This window comes from Vipera ursinii (assembly GCF_947247035.1).
Source record: "Vipera ursinii genome assembly, chromosome: 2".
Taxonomy (NCBI): Eukaryota; Metazoa; Chordata; class Lepidosauria; order Squamata; family Viperidae; genus Vipera; species Vipera ursinii.
The window spans coordinates 290,525,524-290,546,877 of NC_139513.1; the positions used below are offsets into that span (position 1 = coordinate 290,525,524).

Sequence of the window (21,354 nt, forward strand, 5' to 3'; positions counted from 1 at the left end):
CTTTGTAAACCACTTAGAGAGGGCTGTAAAGCACTATGAAGCAATGTCTAAGTCTAAGTGCTATTAATATCTAACAGCCCAGGGCTTCCCAACTGGGGGTGCAAGACGATATTTCAGGGGGTGCAAAAACTTGGGTTTTCAAAATCATAGTGTATATGCATAATTCACTGACGTTATTTCAAACTTTTGCAACGGGTGTGAGAATATATCAGAAGCATTTTAGGAGTGCAGGGTATAGAAAAGGTTGGGAACTGCTGCAACAGCCTAAGAGCTGATAGCCAGCCAAGACCCTGGTGGCACAGCGGTTAGAATGCAGTATCACAGGCTACTTCAGCTCACTGCCAGCAGTTCGATCCTGACCAGCTCACGTTTGACTCAGCCTCCCATCCAGTGGTGGGATTCAGCCGGTTCACACCACTTCAGCAGAACCGGTAGCTAATTTTTTTTGTTGCCCAGACTCAGAATGGACTTCCGGAAGCGGCATCCAACACAGAGAACCGGTTGTTCACATATTTGAACCCCGACACTGCTCCCATCTTTCCGAGGTTGGTAAAAATGAGGAGCCAGATTGTTGGGGGCAAAAGGCTGACTCTGTAAACCACGGGAGGGGCTTTAAAGCACTGTGAAGCGGTACCTAAATCTATGTGCTGTTGCTGTTTGTAGGTGAGGATGATCTAAGTAACTTCTATAAAAGTTCCTATGTTAAATTGTGCGAAGTTGGAGGCAGATGCCTCCTGAAGCGCCAGATAGCCTTCAAAAGCAATTGGCCTGGCCTTTTCTGGAAGACGTAATTAGCTTCTTCGAATAAGCTTTGCTGGAGTTGCTCGTGTTTACTAATAGGAGGCAAGGATAAGGATGCTTTAGTTAACGTCTCTGTTTCACAAACAAAATGCGACTCCTTTGTAATTAGCTTGTATATCCTCACTTCGTGTAACTAATAAAGTATAAATGGCCGAATGGATGAACCAAGGAACAAGCCTTGTGGGAGGACCCATCTTTGTTTGAACTGAATAAACGTTTCCGTCGGAGAGAATTGGGACCTTCCTCTTTGTGCACACCAGACTCGACCTAGAAGAGTGTGCAAGACACATTCGGGTCTTCAGAGCCCTTGAATCCCACGCTAGGTTTCCCTCTGCTGTTGGTGTGGGTTAGGGCTTTGCACATTAGCCAAAGGTAAATTACAAATTCAATTGATCTCATCCCTCACTCCCTCGCCTTCCTGTTAAGGCTCCGGTGTGGTTCAGCAAGATTTGGTCCCTCGCAAAGCAAACCGCGAGGATTTAACCGTTAAGTGTGGCTTATCACAAACCTGCTGACAGATCTTTAACTTTAGCGGCACCCCAGCAGCTATAATTCTCCATATTGATTCGTTTAGTTAGTTAAACCTGCAATCTAAGCTTATAACCCACCCCGGTGATAAATGGAGACTGACCTGCTGCCCAAGCAGGTTTGGCTGATGAAGAATAGGATGGGTTGACGGTCTCGCACAGAAATATACTTGCCCATTTACCATTTTCAATTAGAGAAGCCTCTGAGTAAGGGGAATGCCGAGCGCAACTTTTTAACCTGGTCAATTATACTAACATGGGGCACTGGGGAGAGGGGAGGAAGAGATGGAGAAAATATATTCAGACACAACAAAGTCTGGCTTAGCAATTGCTATGATCTATCCCATCCCAATCTTATACAGCTGGAAGGGACCTTGGAGGTCTTCTAGTCCAGGGGTAGGCCACCTTGGCTCTTTTATGACTCGTGGACTTCAACTCCCAGAATTCCTGAGCCAACTTGGCTCAGCTTGGAAACCTCTCCCTTTCCCCTCAGCATGGCTGGCTCAGGAATTCTGGGAGTTGAAGTCCACAAGACATAAAGTGGCCTAGGCCTAGGCCAGGGGTAGGCAACCTTGGCTCTTTTATGACTCGTGGACTTCAACTCCCAGAATTCCTGAGCCAGCTTGGCTCAGCTTGGAAACCTCTCCCTTTCCCCTCAGCATGGCTGGCTCAGGATTTCTGGGAGTTGAAGTCCACGAGTCATAAAAGAGCCAAGGTTGCCTACCCCTGTCTTAGCCATTCATGGAACACTGCATTCAATTTTCAGAAAAAAAGCTGATAATACCACTTTACAATGCCTTGGTAAGGCCACACGTGGAATAATGCTTCCAGTTTTGGTCACCACAGTATAAAAAAGATGTTGAGACTCTGGAAAGAGTGCAGAGAAGAGCAACAAAGATGACCGGGGGCTGCAGGCTAAAAACATAAAAGCAACTGTTGCAAGAAATTGGGTATGTCTAGTTTAATTGGGTATGTCTAGTTTAATGAACAGAAGGACTAGGAGCGATGTGATAGCAGTGTTCCAATATCTCAGGGGCTGCCACAAAGAAGAGGGAGTCAAGCTATTCTCCAAAGCAGGGCTTTTCAACCAGTGGTACGGGTACCACCTGTGGTACATTGGCACCTGGCAGGTGGTACGCGACCATCCTGGAAAAGTGGTAGCGGGGGAGGGGAATGAGTTGAACCGGTGGCAGCACCGCACAAGCCTGAGCGAGAGATGGCTGGAGCTGCAGGGCTGTCAGGGCTCAGCGGAAGCGCCAGGATCAGCGCCAGGATCCAGCTGGAGCTCGGCACTGATCCCGGCGCTTCTGCTGAGCCCAGAAGAAGCGCCGATCAGCTGGAATGTTGCAGCATCTCCAGGGTTTTGCGATTTGCATTCAGATGCTTGGCAACTGATTCATATTTATGACAGTCACAGTGTCCCAGGGTCATGTGAAGTGACCAAAACCTGCTGCAATCACCCAGCAGATGGGGGGGGGGGAATAAAAACCAAACACCCCCCCACCCCACCCCCGCTGCCAATCCTCAACAGAAATGCTCACATCAATGAAAACCTTAGACAGGAGGAAGAGCGCCGCCAGGCGGGCAAGGCAGGTGTCTTGCTCGGCTGTGGCTTGGGGGGCACTTTTTTCAGTGCCGTTGTAACTTGGAACAGTCACTAAGCAAACTGTTGTAAGTCGAGGACTACCTGTACTTTATCACTTTTTTACTTTTTTTTTGGTCATCAAGTTTTTGACACCTTGCTAGGCGACTGGTGGTACTCGGATATTGCCATATCCTAAAAGTGGTACAATGGGTGAAAAGGTTGAAAAGCCCTGCTCCAAAGCATCTGAAAGCAGGACAAGAATCAACGGATGGAAACTAATCAAGGAGAGAAGCAAACTGGAACCAAGGAGAAATTTCCCGACAGTGAGAACAATTATTCAGTGGAATAACCTGACTCCAGAAGCTGTGAATGCTCTAGAACAGACACGTTTTAAAGAAGAGATTGGGCAACCATTTGTCTGAAATGGTATAGGGTTTCCTGCCTGAGCAGAGGGTTGGACTAGAAGACCTCCAAGGTGCCTTCCAACTGTGTTATTCCATTCCGTTCCATCTCATCCCATCCTATTCTATTCCCTACAAAGAGTGCAGAGAAGAGCAACAAGGACGATCAGGGGTCATATGATGCTTTAGCCTTGGTGGAGCAGTGGGCTAATGCCTCCTTAAGTAACACCAGCTGCCTGCAATTAGTGCAGGTTCGAGTCCCACCAGGCTCAAGGTTGACTCAGCCTTCCATCCTTCCGAGGTAGGTAAAATGAGGACCCAGATTGTTGGGGGCAATAAGCTGACTTTGTAATAATGCCGCTGGGGGGGGGGGGAAGCCCTAATAAGCAGGCATATACATAGAATGAAGGCTATTGCTAAGCACATTGAGTTTGTGCTTAGAGTGTAAGCCACCCTGAGTCTTCGGAGAAGGGCGGGATATAAATGGGATTAAAATAAAAAAAATAAAAAAATAAAAAATGAATAGTTGAGGGAACTAGCTAGGTTTAGCTTACCAATGAGAAGGACTAGGGGTGACTTAACTGTCTTCCAGAACTTGAATGACTGTCAGTAAGAAGACCGGGAAAGCGGGGGGGGGGTGGTGGTGTCAACCTATTTTCCAAAGCACCTGACAGCAGGACAAGAAGCAATGGATGGAAACTTATCAAAGAGAGAAGCAACTTAACGAGGAGGAATTTCCTAACGGTGAGAACAATTCATCAACGGAACGGCTTGGCCTTCGGGAGTTGTAGACGCTCCATCGCTGGAGGTTTTCAAAAATAGATTGGACAATCCTGACAATCGTGTCTTGAGCAAAGTCTCTTCCAACTCAAGTGTTATTTTTTTTAATCTTCTATGACCCCTAAGGTCCCTTCCAGGCCTATGGTTGCCAGTTCTACGTGTGATTTCATCAACCAAATTAGTAAAGTCTTCTACAATAGGATGGAAAAATAAATTATCCTGGTCAAGATTAAAGCCCCACTGCTCTTCCGTCCAGCCTTGGGAGGCTAAGAACTGGGCAGCATGGAACAGCAAGAACAGGCCAATATGTTAATTGCCTAACAAGTCCTTGTTATCACCCAACGGTCCTCAACAGAAACTAGCCAGGGAGGATTCCTCATGTTTAATGTCCACGTTATAGCTGCAGGGAGTCCTCGCTTTACGACCGGTCATTTTACAGTGACCAGGCTGTTTGCTTAATGAGCCCCTCAAATACTGGAAGACACCTAGCATGTCATCCCTAGTCCTTCTCTTCTTTAGACTAGGCCAGGGATCTTCAAACCTGGCCCTTTTATGACTTGTGGACTTCAACTCCCAGAATTCCTCAGCCAGGCGTGCCTGGCTGAGGAATTCTGGAAGTTGAAGTCCACAAGTCATAAAAGGGCCAAGTTTGAAGACACCACCACCACCACCCTGGCTTAATGGCTGTGTGAGTCGCTTAATGACCGCTGTGAAAAATGCCAAAAGATCCAGCCGCATCCAGTCACATGGGTGCCTCAACTTACAACCACCAGGACCTATGACGGATATCTGGACCTCGTTGTAGTAGTAAGCTGAGGACTTAGCTACATCAGAGAAATGCCCAGTGCTGGTGTGGTTGCAGCCGATTATGCAGATAACTCAAAAACCAAGACCCAGAGATCAAATTTCTCTCCTGATTGTTTGGATATACAGATAGGCCTCAACGTACGACCACAATGGAGCCTGCCCATCACTGTCCTCACTCATGACGGTTGCAAAACACGGAGGTTCTGTGACCGACCTAATCTTGTGGCTTTTTCGGCAGCAGTTGTGCATCGAAAAATCACCGCAGTCATTAAGCGAATCCATGATCACTAAACAAACGCCAGGGCTCTTAAGTGAACCAATGGTTCACTGTGGCTTTTTTTTTTGTGATTCCTCGCCAGCCTGTGAATCCGGCAGCTGAGTCTGAGGAATCAGATGAGGCGGAGGAGGGGCCTGGAGTGACATCAGTCAGAGGAAGGCTCTGAGGAGCTCCAAGACTTACAGCTGGACGAGGAGCCTGGCCTCTCTACTCGCGCTCAGGCTGAGACACAGCTGTGCTGGGAACCTGAGTTGGACAGTGATGAAACACAGCTGGGAAATATTCAGGATGCACGAAAACGCGGGCAAGCGAGTAGGACAGAGGAATGCAATGGGGCGGCTCCAAAGGCAAAGGAGAAGGCATTAGGAAGCCACGCCTTGGCTGAATAATAAAAGGGATGGTGTGGGAGGTGCTGGTTGCCAAAGGCAACCATTCGTGTTGAGGATGGAGTTTCTGAGGACTGTGTTTGTTTGCCTTGGACATTGACTCAGGTCTGTGAGAATAAAAGGGGTTGGTTTTTTCTTGCGCTTCCTGCCTGTTTGTTGGAAGAGGGGTTTCTCCTTGTGAACACAACAAGGACTCACGTACGCTGGGACAGAACAGTTTTGCCAAAAACAGGATGTAAATGTGGAGCGCCGTCACAGTCATTTGACCACAGGGTGTGTGTGTGTGGGGGGGGGGCAAAACCGGGTCATAAGTAACTTCCAGATAGGTCTGTCAGAATTTTGAATGGTTCCTAAGTGACAGGCCGTAAATCAAGGACTACCTGTGTCAACTCCCGAATTCCCAAATGTTCCTAAAAAAGCCAAATGGAAAAAAAAGAGGCAATTTTTAAGTGTCATTCAGACTGCCTTTCACCAACCTGGCAGACAGCGAAAAGAAATGTCTTGGAGGGCAACTACTTTGGTACCTGGGAAATTAATTTCCAGGAGTACATTTTTCATTATTCATTTGTGACAAATCCAATGAAATTAATATTGTCGCAGGCAATTTAAGGCTCTGGAAGAAAGGAGAGATTCAGTTTGAGTTCAGAGGCAGCCACACGTCAACTGCAGGAGGACAGGCAGAGCCTGTGGGTGGTGGAGTCAAGAGAGGAATCAGTCCTGAGCCCTTAACATTCCCACAAACAGTGTTAAGTCCAAACTTCCTTGAATTCCATTAACTTTTATCTAGTGCCAATTTAGTGCTGACCATTATTGTGCTGACTCGATTATTCTGTTTAAGCATGAACAATAAAAACTGCTCAACTGGAGCTTAACATGTGCTCCTGATTCTTCACGAGGGAGGGAAGGAGGAAGGAAGGAAGATGGGAATGAGAAGGAGGGAGATGGGAATAGGGAGGGAGGGAGGGAAGGAAGGAGATGGGAATGAGCAGGGAGTGAGGGAGATGGGAATAGGGAGGGAAGGAAGGAAAAAAAGAAGAAAAGGAGGAAAGATGGGAATGAGAAGGAGGGAGGAAGGGAAGGAAGGGAGGAGATGGGAATGAGAAGAAGAGAGGGAGGGAGGGAGGGAGGAAGGAAGGAAGGAAAGGAGATGGGAATAAGGAGGGAAGGAAGAAAGGAGATGGGAATAAGGAGGGAGGGAGGGAGGGAGGGAAGGAAGGAGATGGGAATGAGCAGGGAGGGAGGGAGATGGGAATAGGGAGGGAAGGAAGGAAGAAGGAAGGAAGGAAAGAAAGAAGAAAAGGAGGAAAGAGATGGGAATGAGAAGGAGGGAGGAAGGGAAGGAAGGGAGGAGATGGGAATGAGAAGAAGAGAGGGAGGGAGGGAGGGAGGAAGGAAAGGAGATGGGAATAAGTAGGGAAGGAAGAAAGGAGATGGGAATAAGGAGGGAGGGAGGGAAGGAAAGAGATAGGAATGAGAAGAAGGGCGGGAGGGAGGAAGGGGGGAATAAGGAGAGAGGGAGGGAAGGAAGGAGATGGGAATGAGAAGAAAGGAAGAAGGAAGATGGAAATGGGAAGGAGGGAGGGAGATGGAATAAGAAGGGAGAGAGGGAAGGAAGGAAGGAAGGAAGATGGGAATGAGAAGAAAGGAGGGAAGGAGGGAGGGAGGGAGGGAGGAGATAGGAATGAAAGGGAGGGATGAAGGAAGGAAAGAAGGTAGGTAGGTAGGTGTAGGAGATGAGGCAGAATTTGGGGGGCAGAGTCAAGAGACGAATCAGCCTGGAATCGTTACGTTCCCACAAGTAGTCCTCTTGAATTCCATTGACTCTTAGCTAGCACCAATTTAGTGCTGGCCATTAGTTGATTAGATTGTGTTTAGGCATGGGCAATAAATCAGATTAACTGGCGCTAAACATGTATTCCTGATGCTTCGTGCCTGACACCTCAAACAAAGGTGACCACCACAGGTGACCATCCAGGATTAATCTGGGCTTATCGCCAAATACTGCCCCAGTGGCTGCTAAAAACTTTCTGATGCCATTGTTCTACATTCATCACTACTTTGTACCCAGCATCCTTAAGATCACCTATGATACTTAGTTTAATCTTTCCCACAGGCTAAATGATGGAAGCCAGTTATTGGAAGGATCGCGAATAGGGAAGGCTGATTTGGCTTGTTTTACATCAGATCTATACAGTGTCAAACGGGCAGACTTGGCAAGTTGTAATGGACCTTATCAATGGAATAAGAGACTCTCAATTCTGTGAACTAATTTGGTCTAGTTGTTAAGGCATCAAGCTACAAACCGGGAGACTGTGACTTCTAGTCCATCCTTAGGCATGACTGGGTAACTCAGGGCCAGTCATCAGGAGACAGTGAGTTGTAGTTTCACCTTAAGCATGAAAATCAGCTGTATGACTTTGCGCCAATCACCGGGAGAAGGTGAGTTCTAGTCCCACCTTAGACATAAAAGCCAGCTGGGTGACTTAAGATCGGCCCCTCTCGCTCAGCTTATTGGTAAAAATAACAAAAGGGGGATACAGATAAATAATTCAATAATATAAAAATGATGTTGGTGCCTGAAAAAGCCCTCTTACCGCCAAGCTCCTTGCTGCATTGGGGAGGTGGCTGCAGTTACAAGCTCTTTCTTGATGGCTGTCATCCCAGGAGACGTGGCAGAATCCTTCCCGGACGTCCCTGTGAAAAGAGGAGAAATATTTGCAGATGTCTTTTTTTGCTTGGTCTGATTTTTGACAGTGGGCCCCACGCCGCCTGCTATTCTTCGGGGAACTTTGGATACAGTGAATCAGCAGGCTAAGTACTTCCCAGTGATGGAGAGGGGATGAATATATATATATACATATGTATATGTATATGTATATGTATGTATGTGTATATGTATATGTATGTATATGTGTATGTATGTGTGTGTGTGTGTATGTGTATATGTATATGTATATATATAAGGACGCTGAGCTTGTTGATCAGAAGGTCGGCAGTTTGGCGGGTTGAATCCCGAGTGCCGCATAGCAGAGTGAGCGCCTGTTACTCGTCCCAGCTTCTGCCAACCTAGCAGTTCGAAAGCATGTAAAAATGCAAGTAGAAAAATAGGGACCACTACGGTGGGAAGGTAACAGGGCTCCGTGCACCTTTGGCGTCTAGTCACGCCGGCCACATGACCACGGAGACGTCCTCGGACAAGCGCTGGCTCTTCGGCTTTGAAACACACACACACACACACACACACACACGTATATGTATATATGTAGATCTTTGGTCATTCGGGTTTTTCCCCACGTAAAATTGGAGGTATCAGGCCCTGATGCCTCCAATTTTACGTGGGAAAAAACCCAAATGACCAAAGATCTACATACAAACACCCGCGAAAACCTCAGAAAACAAATATGTATATATGTACACATACACACACATTTATATACACATACATACATACAGACAGACAGACAGACACACACACATACTGAGGGTCGCCTAGAGTCTTAATTGCATCTCTGCTAGCCAGAGTAGATTTGGCATCACGATTGTGGTTTTAGCCTGTGACAGGCTGCTATTCCCCAGGGTGCAGCAGGCCAATTCTTGAAAACTATGCCTCTAAATCTCGGGTTTTTGGAACAGGGAGAAGGAAATTCCCAATGCTAGCGTGCATTTGTAGAGGAACTGGGAGGTTTCCAAAACTGAACATGGAACAATCTTAAGGTTTTCGTGCTGTCATTCTGCTTTAAGACAGAATTTTCACATAATTGTCTAACGTCTATGTGTATTTATCCATGTAGTATGGCTGTAGCATTATTACTATTATCCTTCTTATTTACTACCCCCTCTTATTGCTACTATTATGATTATAATTATTATTATTATATTGCTTTGCATGGAGAGAGAGAGAGAGAGAGAGAGAGAGAGAGAGAGAGGGAGGGAGGGAGGGAGGGAGGGAGGGAGGGAGAGAGAGAGGGAGAGAGAGAGAGAGAGAGAGAGAGAGAGAGAGAGAGAGAGAGAGAGAGAGAGAGAGAGAAGGAAGACAATGGCGGGGTCCTTGGTGTGCTTTCAGCCTGGCTGTCTACTTGTCCAAGAGGAGGAGGAAGAGGAGGAGGAGAAGGAGGGGTTTTAAAAAAGAAAGTTAAAAAGAAAAAAAAGAAGTCCACAATGAGCGTTGCCCCTGAAAACCTCACACATCGCAATGGCTTTCTCTGGCTTCCATTGATTGGTGTAGCAACGTTATGAGACGACTATTAGAATTCACTGCGTGCTTGAGACAGAGCTGAAATGTCAACCGAGTAGAGAGCAAAAGTAATGGATCCTGAACTCCTGTTAGTCAAAAATGATTTTGTTTCAAATGAGAAATTGATTTCTTTTGGACACAAGCCCTTTGCCAGCTTCCAACTTTTGTAGCGGGAGCTTTGCAAGAGATTAACCTTCCCCTCCGTTCGGGTCGCACTCTTAATGATACCTTTCAAAAGTTTCTTTGCAACCAAAGCATCTCTCTCTCTTTCCCTCTTTTTTGTTAAAAAAATAAAATAAAATAAAATAAAATAAAATAAAATACGCAGCCCCAGGTCTTAACTAATGTGGCAACGGGTTTGTTCTTCTGGAGAGGAAGATGTATTTTTCCTTTTCTATGTAGGCTTCTGCTGACACCCATTGCAAACTCGGTGGCAAGTTTTAAGAGGAGAAAAAAAGGCAAGGGGAGTGTGTGAAAACACAGGGGGGGGGGAGAAAAAGAAAAAAGGGAGAGACAGTTCCTGAGTGACCCAAAGATTAGGCGAGGATTTGCAGCAAACAACAAGACTCCTCCGCTTGATTTATTTTCGGCTGCAGGAGGAAAAAAAAAAGGACTTAACTTTGCTCCTAAAAGTGGAACTGCTGAGCCAAAAGCAAGGGGGAAAAAAACCATTTGCCATAAAGCTATTTTCCCCAAGATTAGGATTGGGGGAACTGGGGGAGCGTTGAGAAAAGCTGCACCCTAAAAATGCACTTCTGGAGTGGCTTCTTTCCCCTAGAAAATCAGGTCTCCATTTCCTCCTTTTTTCTTCTGTCTAATTAGGTTTGGAAGTTGTCCTGAGGTGACTTGTTTTCTCCTCCTGGGAAAATCTGCACTGCTCTGGGTGACTCATTGTTAGAACCTAGAACATAGATTAATGGAGTCGGAAGCGACCTAGAAGTGTCTTCTGGTACACACACAGACACACACACACACCCTGCTTGAGCAGGAGACCCTACGCCAGGGGTAGGCAACCTCGGCTCTTTGATGACTCGTGGACTTCAACTCCCAGGATTCTTCAGCCGGCGTGAGGGAACGATGTCCCTTTTACGACTCGCGGACTTCAACTCCCAGAATTCCTGAGCCAGCACGGCTCAGCTCGGAAAGCTCTCCCTTTCCCCTCAGCGTGGCTAGCTCAGGAATTCTGGGAGTTGAAGTCCACGAGTCATAAAGCGGCCTAGGCCTAGGCCAGGGGTAGGCAACCTTGGCTCTTTTATGACTTCTGGACTTCAACTCCCAGAATTCCTGAGCCAGCACGGCTCAGCTCGGAAAGCTCTCCCTTTCCCCTCAGCGTGGCTAGCTCAGGAATTCTGGGAGTTGAAGTTCACCAGTCATAAAAGAGCCAAGGTTGCCTACCCCCCTGCCCTATGTCAAGGGTCTCCAACCCCCCTGGTCCATGGACCAGTACTGGGCCGCAGCATGCCAGCAACCGGTCCGCACAAACAAGCAAAGCCCCATCCGCGAGATGTAGGCGGCAAACAAAACCACGCGCCCTCCGGTCCACGGAAAAATCTCGCTCCACGGAACTGGTTGGGGACCTCTGCCCTCTGCCCTTTGTCAAATGGCTGTCCAGTCTCTTTTTGAAAGCCCCCAACAATGGAGCCCCCACAACTTCTGAAGGCAAGCTATTGCGACAGCGGACTGCTCTAACCGTTAGGAGCTTTCTCCTTAGTTCTAGGTTGCTTCTGTCCTAGGTTAGTTTCCATCCATTTCTTCTTGTCCTGCCCTCGGGTGCTTTGGAGAAGAGTCAGACCCCCCCCTCAAACATTGGATCACTGCCATCGTGTGTCACCTCTAGTCCTCCTTTTCGTTAGACTTGACATACCCAATTCCTGCAGCCATATCTTCGCTATGTTCTAGCCTCCAGCCCCTGTGTCATCTTGACTGCCCTTCTCTGCACTCTTTCTACAGCCTCAACACCTTTTTTGTATTGTGGCGACGCCAAAAGCGGGATGCAGTTTTCTGCTTGTTTTTCCACACGGTGACCCTTTTTTCAACTGTGTCTCGCTTAGCGACAGACATCTTGAGCCTCAGTTGTGGTCGTAAGGTGAGGGCCACATGTACTGCAATGCCTTAGGTGGCTGATAAGACACTTTCCTGCCTGGTGGAATCTTTGGTGCTCTCTGAGCTTGGTGGTTTTCTTGCAGACGTTTCAGGACCCAACTAGGCAACGTCATCAGTGCTACATTGCTACATTGCTACATTGCTTTCTTCAGGGGTTGGGGGAAAAGAGTAAATGCACGACTCGACTGGATGCACGACTCGACTTAGATCATCATAGAGGAGCCGTGGCCAGGGGGGCATTTGCCCAGGTTCGCCTGGTGCGCCAGTTGCGCCCCTATCTGGACCGAGATGCCTTACATACAGTCACTCATGCACTCGTTACCTCCCGTATAGATTACTGTAACACTCTCTACATGGGGCTGCCCTTGAAGACCACCAGGAGGCTTCAGCTGGTGCAGAATGCGGCCGCGCGGGTTGTGATGGGAGCATCCCGATACTCCCATATTACACCCCTCCTGCGTGAGCTGCATTGGTTGCCGGTTGTCCTCCGTGCGAGGTTCAAGGTGCTGGTTCTTACCTATAAAGCCCTACATGGCTTAGGTCCGGGATACTTACAGGACCGTCTGCTGCCAGGAACGACTTCCCTCCGCCCTGTGCGCTCGCACAGAGAGGGTCTCCTCAGGGTGCCGTCGGCTAGACAGTGTCGGCTGGCAACCCCCAGGGGAAGGGCCTTCTCTGTGGGAGCACCAGCCCTTTGGAACCAACTCCCCCTTGAGCTTCGGATGACCCTGGACCTCCGGTCCTTTCGCCGCGACCTCAAAACTTTCTTCTTCCATCAGGCTGACCTGGATTGATGATGGGTTTTTAAATATGTTTTAATTTTTAACTGTGTAGTTAATTTATTTTTGGGCTGTTATTTAATTCTTTTTTAATATTTGTATTACTGTTTTTTATAGCTGTTTTATTGTAGTGAGCCGCCCTGAGTCCTTCGGGAGATAGGGCGGCATATAAGTCAAATAAATAAATAAATAAGTCCCATAAATAAATAAAATAAATAAATAAAATTTCTTCATTAGGTGCACCTCCCATCTTTCTGCAGAGAATGGGGGTAGCAGATGGGTGGCTGATGAGCCGGTCTATGATTTTTCTCTAGGAAGAAATCATCACAAGGAAAGTTGGGACTTCAACAACCGTGTCAGCAACTTAACAACTGCAATGATTCACTTAACAACAGTGGCAAGAAAGGCCGTAAAATGGGGCAAAATTCACTTCACAGACGTCTCCTTTAGCGACAGAAATTTTGGACTCCATTGCAGACGTGACTCGAGGACTAACTGTATCAATGTGGAATAAAATGAAACAAAACGGCCGCTTCAGCAACAGAGTTAAATGCAATTAAGTCTGCTTTGAATGCAATTGGACTGAGATTAAAGGGGAAACAGACTGGAAAAAATGGAGTTATGTATGATTGACTTTTGTGAGGCCGGTGTGTTGTGCAGTTAGCTCACATGGTGTAATAAGATGGAGGGTTTGTTGTCACTGTGAGTTGTGGTGGTGGGGTCACGAAGGGAGGCTCAGCCAATCTCAATGTATACATGGTTATACTTTGACAATAAAAGTTCATTCAGTTTGCAAAGGGATGAATGAACTGCTCACAAAGGCTGAGACTTTAATAATCTATATTATTGATCTGATAGATATACCTGCTGGATCTCCAGAGCGTGCACCCGTGTGTGTGTGTGTGTGTGCACACGCACAGACACACGCAGAAAGTACTAAATAAGTAATAAATTCGAAAATGTTGGAAGGGTGTAATGAATTATAAATAACAGCCAAACCAGCAAGAGTTGCATTGCTACATACAAGTATTTAACGCATTTAAGGCAGCAGGGAACACAGAAAAATGCGTACACAAATTCCACTGCCTTGATGCTATCGTTCTAGGACGAGCCATTTGTAATTGTCAATACAGCAGTGCTTTAAAGAATGCAGGAAAATTATGACTTGGGACACAAGGAATGGACTCATTGGTACTTTTTGTTTAGACATTCCAATTTCTTTTTTATTCTCTCACTGAAGTTCAAACCAGACTGGCTAGCCCAGCTGCCTCTGCACCAAAATTGACATTTCCGTTGAAATCCTATTTTTCATCTATGTTTAAGACAATTAACATTTGTCCAGGTGAGACTCCCTAGGGGCCAATGACCCAGAAAAAAAAATGATGATGATGATGATGATGAAGGTTGCAGGAACATGCTTAATTATTAGGGCAAGCAGACCACTAAGGGTCACTGTTGAAAGAATTAGCAAACTTAAACATGATTCTAAAGGAAAATCAAGTGCAAATATCTTAAGGGGAAAAGTAGGTATGTTTTTGAAGGCACTGGTTATGTCTGTATGCTGACTTTAACGCATTTATAGAAATGCGTTAAACTACAGAAACTACAGAAGTGTTTCCCAACACTTTTTAAGATATGTGGATTTCAACTCCCACAATATTCCTGGCTGAGGTATTCTGGGAGTTGAAGACCACACAATTGGGGAGAAGGGACACCCTATTTGTTCTGCTGTCCTGGTGGTCCTTCATCCATCCATTATCTATCTATCTATCTATCTATCTATCTATCTATCTATCTATCTATCTATCTATCTATCTATCTATCTATCTATCTATCTATGTCTACAATCTCTACTATCTATCCACCCAACAACCCATCCATTCATTATCTATCATGTCTGTCTGTCCGTCCATCCATCCATCCATCCATCCATCCATCCATCCATCCATCCATCCATCCATCCATCCATCCATCTATCTATCTATCTATCTATCTATCTATCTATCTATCTATCTATCTATCTATCTATCTATCTATCTCTATCATCTATCTATCTATCCATCCATCAACCCATCCATTATCTATCCATCCATCCATCATCTATCCATCCACCCACCCACCCATTCATTATCTATCAATTATCTATCTATCTATCTATCTATCCACCCAACAACCCATCCATTCATTATCTATCATGTATATCTATCTATCCATCCATCATCTATCTATCCATCCATTAACTATCCGTCCATCAACCCATCCATTATTTATCATGTATCTATCCATCCATCCATTAACCATTCATTATGTATCAATTATCTATCTACCTACCTATCACATATTCAAACTGTCCATCGCCCTCACAGAGGGACAATCAAATATTTTTTTAAAAAAAACAATAGATACTATTGTTGGTACTCATTGTTTTTGATACACATCATGCCTCCTGGAACCTCCTGGACTGGTGGTGCTGGCTGGAGATGCGAGGATCGACAGAGGCCTGGCCTGCCTGTTCTTACTTTCCCTGTTGACAGGCAGGCATTTGGCTAGCTCCATGCCTGATGGGAGTTAAGATCCCTCCTATTGATAGTCCAGTGTGGCCGGGACCGGACCGTGGTGGGAGGACGGTTTTGGACTGGTCAGCGGCCACCTCACTGGTGTGAGAGACCAGTTGGGGTGGCCCTGGCTCAGGATTCCCTTTCTCTCTCTGCTCCTGATTGGACTCCTCAGCCGGAGTGAGAGGACGACTGAGGCTGTCCCTTGGATTTCCATCTCAGGTGAGAGCTGAGATGGCTTTGCAGATTAGGAGATATGCCTACTGGACTTGTTTACCATCTATACACCATCACTGAGCGATCCTTGGACATATTCATAACATCTGCCCTAAAAGACTATCCCAGCGCAGTATGATTTATCATTACTCCGGAGCGGACTTGTATGCCCTTAGGGCAGTTCCTGCCTCATGGGCGCGACCTGTCGCCTGTTTCCATACTCCCCTTAATGACGATCCCAAGCTTTGGGATTCCGAGAGGTGGCTGGGCTTAGATAGGGGCCTCGAGTTAAGACATGCTAAGAGGCCCCTGATAAAATTTTTAGCCGGTTATTTTAAGAAGTTAGGGAGGGGGAGGGAGGGGGGGGTAGGGAGGGAATCTTTAACCGGCACTCAGTCTGGTCCTGTTAGAGGTCCTGACGGGACGGGGTCTGGGGAGGTGGCTGCTGGTTCTGGGAATGTGGGGGTGGGGCTTCAAATCCCCACGGCGATAGGGAATGGCAGCAGGTGTTTGCGCGGAGGGCCATATCAACATCTGGGATCGCGCCCCCGCTATCTCCGAGCGGTGGCGCGCTCCGACCCTCCGGTTAGCACCCTCTTACCCGGGGATGAGGGTGATCAGGCCCCTGAGCTCAGGTTGGTCTATTTTAACGCTAGATCCGTAGTTAACAAAGCTCCCCTCATCCGTGATTTGATCGAGGAGGAATGTGCGGATCTAGCGTGCATCACGGAAACTTGGTTGGGTTCGGAGGGAGGGGTGCCTCTCACCGAGTTATGCCCGCCAGGTTTCCGGGTGCTGCACCAGCCACGGGCTCAGGGCAGGGGTGGTGGGGTGGCAGTGGTTATTCGGGAGACCTTGTGTCCCCGGGAGGCCACCATTGTCCAGATGGCCGGGAGTGAATCCCTCCTCTTGAGATGTGGTCCTCGGGTTCAGTTGGGCTTGTTGCTCACATACCTGGCGCCCAGCTGTGTGGCAACAGCCCTGCCTGAGCTGCTCGACACCCTCTCAGGGTTGGCGGTGGAGTTCCCCAGGCTTATAGTCCTGGGTGACTTCAACCTGCCATCACTGGGGGGGTCATCGGAGTTAGCTCGGGAGTTCATGGCTTCCATGACAGCCATGGGCCTGACCCAGGTTATTGAGGGCCCTACTCACGAGGGGGATCATACTCTCGACCTGGTGTTCCTGTCTGGACAGTGGTTGGATGATCTGGGAGGGGGTTCTCCATCCATCACCCCTCTGTCATGGTCAGATCATTACCTCCTGAGGCTGGTTTTCCGTCATGCCATCCCCCGCCGCTGGGCGGCGGAACCGACCAGGTGGTTCCGCCCCAGGCGCCTAATGGACCCGGACCGGTTCCAGAGGGCGCTTGGGCCGATACCTATCACCCTTACCCACAGCCCAGTCGATGCTCTGGTGGAGGCCTGGGAAACAGCTGCCACCAGGGCACTCGACTGCGTTGTACCCATGCGACCTCTGACTCGGCGCAGATCCCGTTGGGCCCCATGGTTCTCTGTGGAGCTCCGGGAGATGAAGCGTCGGAGACGAGGTCTAGAGAGCGGTTGGAGGTCCAGCCGATCCGAATCCGACCGATTGCAGTTAAGAACCTTTATAAGGTCTTATCTTGCGGCGATAAGGACGGCAAAGTCTAACTACTTTGCCGCCCTTGTCGCATCCGCAGATAATCGCCCGGCCGCCCTGTTTAGGGTGACTCGCTCCCTCCTTAACCAGGAGGTGAGAGAGGATCCCTTGCAGGGACGAGCCGAGGAGTTTAGTCATCATCTGGCGGACAAAATCGCTCGGATCCGGACCGGCCTGGACTCTGACTGGGCAGAGTCTGATGTGGAGGAATCAGGCGGTCTTGAGCATGTTATCTGGACTGAGTTCGACCCTGTTTCCCCTGATGATGTGGACAGGATCATGGGGAGACTGAGCTCCACCACCTGTTTGTTGGATCCGTGCCCCTCCTGGCTAGCTTATGCGGCTCGGGAGGGAACACGAGGCTGGTTCCATGCAGTAATAACTGCTTCTTTGAAGGAGGGTGTCTTCCCTGCCGCCCTGAAGGAGGCGGTGGTGAGACCCCTCCTCAAGAAGCCTGCTTTGGACCCGGCTGTTTTAAACAACTATCGTCCAGTCTCCAACCTTCGCTTTCTGGCGAAGGTTGTTGAGAGTGTGGTGGTGCATCAGCTCCCTCTGTTCCTGGAGGAAACTGATTATCTGGACCCGTACCAATCGGGCTTCAGGCCCGGACACAGCACGGAGACGGCATTGGTCGCACTGGTGAATGATCTCTGGAGGGCTAGGGACAGGGGTTGCTCCTCTGTCCTGGTCCTATTAGATCTCTCAGCGGCTTTTGATACCATCGACCATGGTATCCTGCTGCGGCGTCTCAGGGGGTTGGGAGTGGGAGGCACCGTTCTACGGTGGTTCTCCTCCTACCTCCGGGGCCGCTCGCAGTCGGTGTTGACAGGAGGGCAGAGATCCGCCCCGAGGTCTCTCATTTGTGGAATTCCTCAGGGGTCGGTTCTCTCACCTCTGCTGTTCAACATCTACATGAAGCCGCTGGGCGAGATCATTCGTGGTTTTGGGGTGGGGTATCACCAGTATGCTGATGATACCCAACTTTTTCTTTCCACCCCGAACCAACCCAGTGATGCCCTCTCCGTGATGTCCCGGTGCCTGGAGGCGGTTCAGGTCTGGATGGGGAGAAACAGGCTTCGTCTCAATCCCGCCAAGACTGAGTGGCTGTGCATATCGGCGTCTCGAGTTAACCATGTTATTCCACCCCTAATGATGGGGGGTGAGGTGTTACCCCCCGTTGATAGGGCTCGCAACTTGGGCGTCCTCCTGGACTCACGGCTCAATTTTGAAGATCACATAGGAGCCGTGACCAGGGGGGCTTTTGCACAGGTTCGCCTGGTGCGCCAGTTGCGTACCTATCTGGACCGAGACGCCCTACGCACAGTCACTCATGCGCTTGTGACCTCCCGTTTGGACTACTGTAACGCTCTCTACATGGGGCTGCCCTTGAAGACCACTCGGAGGCTTCAACTGGTGCAGAATGCGGCCGCGCGAGTTGTAATGGGGGTTTCCCGATACTCCCATGTAACACCTCTACTCCGCGAGCTGCATTGGCTTCCGGTTGCCCTCCGGGTGAAATTCAAGGTGCTGGTTATCACCTATAGCCCTACATGGCCTGGGTCCGGGTTATTTGAGGGAACACCTGCTGCCGGCATCAAACGCCCTTCGCCCAGTGCGCTCCCACAGGGAGGGTCTGCTCAGGGTTCCGCCGGTGAGAGATTGCCGGCGGGTGACACCCAGGGATAGGGCCTTCTCGGTGGGAGCGCCTGCCCTCTGGAACCAGCTGCCGGTGGAGCTGAGGACTGCCCCCGACCTCCGATCATTCCGCCGGGGCCTGAAGACCTGGCTCTTTGAGCTCTCGGGCCCAGACTGAGGAGGAATTTTTAATTTGGGGTTCTTTTTAACTGACTACAGGGTTAATTTCATATTTTTTAATTTGGTTCTTAATTTTTGTATTTTGGATTTTTAATTCCCTGTAAACCGCCCTGAGTCCTCAGGGAATAGGGCGGTATATAAATATAACTAAATAAATAAATAAATAAATAAATTAATGATGAGTACTGAGGTACCAATGTATCTTGTGTGATTGTGTTTGCCTCACATGTTCTGCGGTGGAATTCTCTGGAGAAAGCAATTATGCTTGGAAGAGTTAGTGGCAAAAGGAAACCAGGCTGCCAAAGAACACAGTGGCTGGGAAACATCAAAGCTGACACCAGCCAGAGCAGAGAGCAACTCACAGAAGTAGGGCAAGATCAGAAGACATGGAGAGATCTGGCCCAGAGAATCACTAAGAGTCAGAGATGACTAAATGAAGAACATCATCATCCTGACTGTGTTTGTTCCCACCATGGTGGAGATTTTTATATGTCGATTTTGAATTCTACCTGGAGTCACCAGGTTTCAGTTAGGTAGCCATATTCAGTCTACCTGATCAATAATATGTAAAAATAGAATATGTCCCACCTCGTTTGGACCTGACGGACTCCTTCTTCGTGCTGTCCCAAACAGTTGGGCCGTCTGCGTCACTATTGAAACCCAGGCTCTTCGTGCCCGAATCGATCCTTTCGTGTCCTTCTGATGTCCCGAAGCTTCTCCTGGAGGGTGTCTTTAAAAGACAACCTCCGCAGTCCACCTTGGGGGAACTGGTAGAGAAAGAAAAAGGAAGAAGGAAGAGTGGGTTATGGATGTCTTTTTTTCTCGTCTTCAATCTTCCACATAAGCCTGTCTTAATATCAAATTAGAACAGAGAATCCTAGGGCTGGAAGTGAGCTTAAGAGTAAGCTTCTATCTAGGCCAGGGGTGGGCAACCTTGGCTCTTTTATGACTCGTGGACTTCAACTCCCAGAATTCCTGAGCCAGCCATGTTGAGGGCAAAGGGAGAGGTTTCCAAGGTGAGCCATGCTGGCTCAAGAATTCTGGGAGTTGAAGTCCGCGAGTCATAAAAGAGCCAAGGTTGCCTACCCCTGGCCTAGGCCTTAGACCGCTTTATGACTCGCGGACTTCAACTCCCAGAATTCCTGAGCCAGCCACACTGAGGGAAAAGGGAGAGGTTTCCAAGCTGAGCCACGCTGGCTCAGGAATTCTGGGAGTTGAAGTCCACGAGTCATAAAAGAGCCAAGGTTGCCTACCCCTGATCTAGGCCAACTCCCTGCTCAAGCAAGAGACCCTAGATCACTTCAGACAAATGGCTGTCCAGTCTGTTCTTAAAAGCCTGCAGTGTTGGACCACCCACAACTCCAGGAGACAAACTGTTTTGTTGCTTAATTGTCCTCACTGTCGTAAAATTTCTCCTTAGTTCTAGGCTGGATCTCTCTTTCATGATCTCCCACCGGTTGCTTCTTGCCCTGCCCTCTGGTGCTTTGGAGAATAAGTTGCCCCCCTCTTCTCTGTGACAGCCCCTCAAGTCCTGGAAGACAGCTATCATATCACTCTAAGTCTTTCTCTTCATTAGACTAGACCAGGGGTAGGCAACCTTGGCTCTTTTATGACTCGTGGACTTCAACTCCCAGAATTCCTGAGCCAGCCATGCTGAGGGAAAAGGGTGAGTTTCCAAGCTGAGCCATGCTGGCTCAGGAATTCTGGGAGTTGAAGTCTACGAGTCATAAAAGAGCCAAGGTTGCCTATCCCTGGGCTAGACATTCCTAGTTCCAATGAAGGTGAATATTTGTAGCTCAGGATTGAAATGAGGGTTCCTTGGTGGTCTCTGGGCTTGCTTGTTTTCTTGCAAACATTCCATTGCCCGACTAGGTAACATCATCAGTGCTAGAAGGGAAGGGGATTTGTGGAGAGGAGGAGGAGGAGGACATACGTTAAAAGAGTCAGTTGGATAAGCACCGTAAACCAGCACACAAAGTAATGGGTGGAAGCTAGCTAAAGAGAGATCCAACCTAGAAGTAAGAAAAAAATTACTGACAGTGAGAACAATTAACCAGTGGAATAGCTTGCCTTCTGGGGTTGTGGATACTCCATCACTGGAGGTGTTCAAAAATAGACTGGACAAAGGTTTGACTGGGATCCCAAAGATGCTTTTTCATGAGGCGTGGCACCACATAGAACAACAAACCCATCGGGGCAAGATTCAGCAGTCCATCTTCATTTAAAAGACAAAGGAGGCTCTTTCGAAGACACTGAAGTCCACATTTTGGACAGAGAGCACCGCTGCTTGGAAAGAGGGGTCAAAGAGGCCATCTAGGTCAAAACTGAACAGCCCTCTCTCGACAGAGGGGGAGGGATACGACACCGTCTATCTCCAGTCTACAACACAGTCCTTTCAGAAGTTCCAAGAAGGCTCCACACCCATCTGCACCACTCAGGTGACCCTGAGA

The 21,354-nt window shown here is 48.3% G+C and overlaps 1 protein-coding gene across 1 annotated transcript in view; it reads right to left on the bottom strand.

Moving 5' to 3' along the window:
• KIAA1328 overlaps positions 1 to 21,354 on the bottom strand; it is a 209,367-nt gene that overhangs the window by 26,699 nt on the left and 161,314 nt on the right. Inside the window, exons 9-10 of the mRNA XM_083354853.1 lie at positions 19,493 to 19,671; positions 8,159 to 8,258 (exon numbers count right to left, since the gene is read on the bottom strand). Coding sequence (XP_083210979.1) covers positions 8,159 to 8,258; positions 19,493 to 19,671 — 279 coding nt within the window. The remainder of the gene's footprint in view (positions 1 to 8,158; positions 8,259 to 19,492; positions 19,672 to 21,354) is intronic.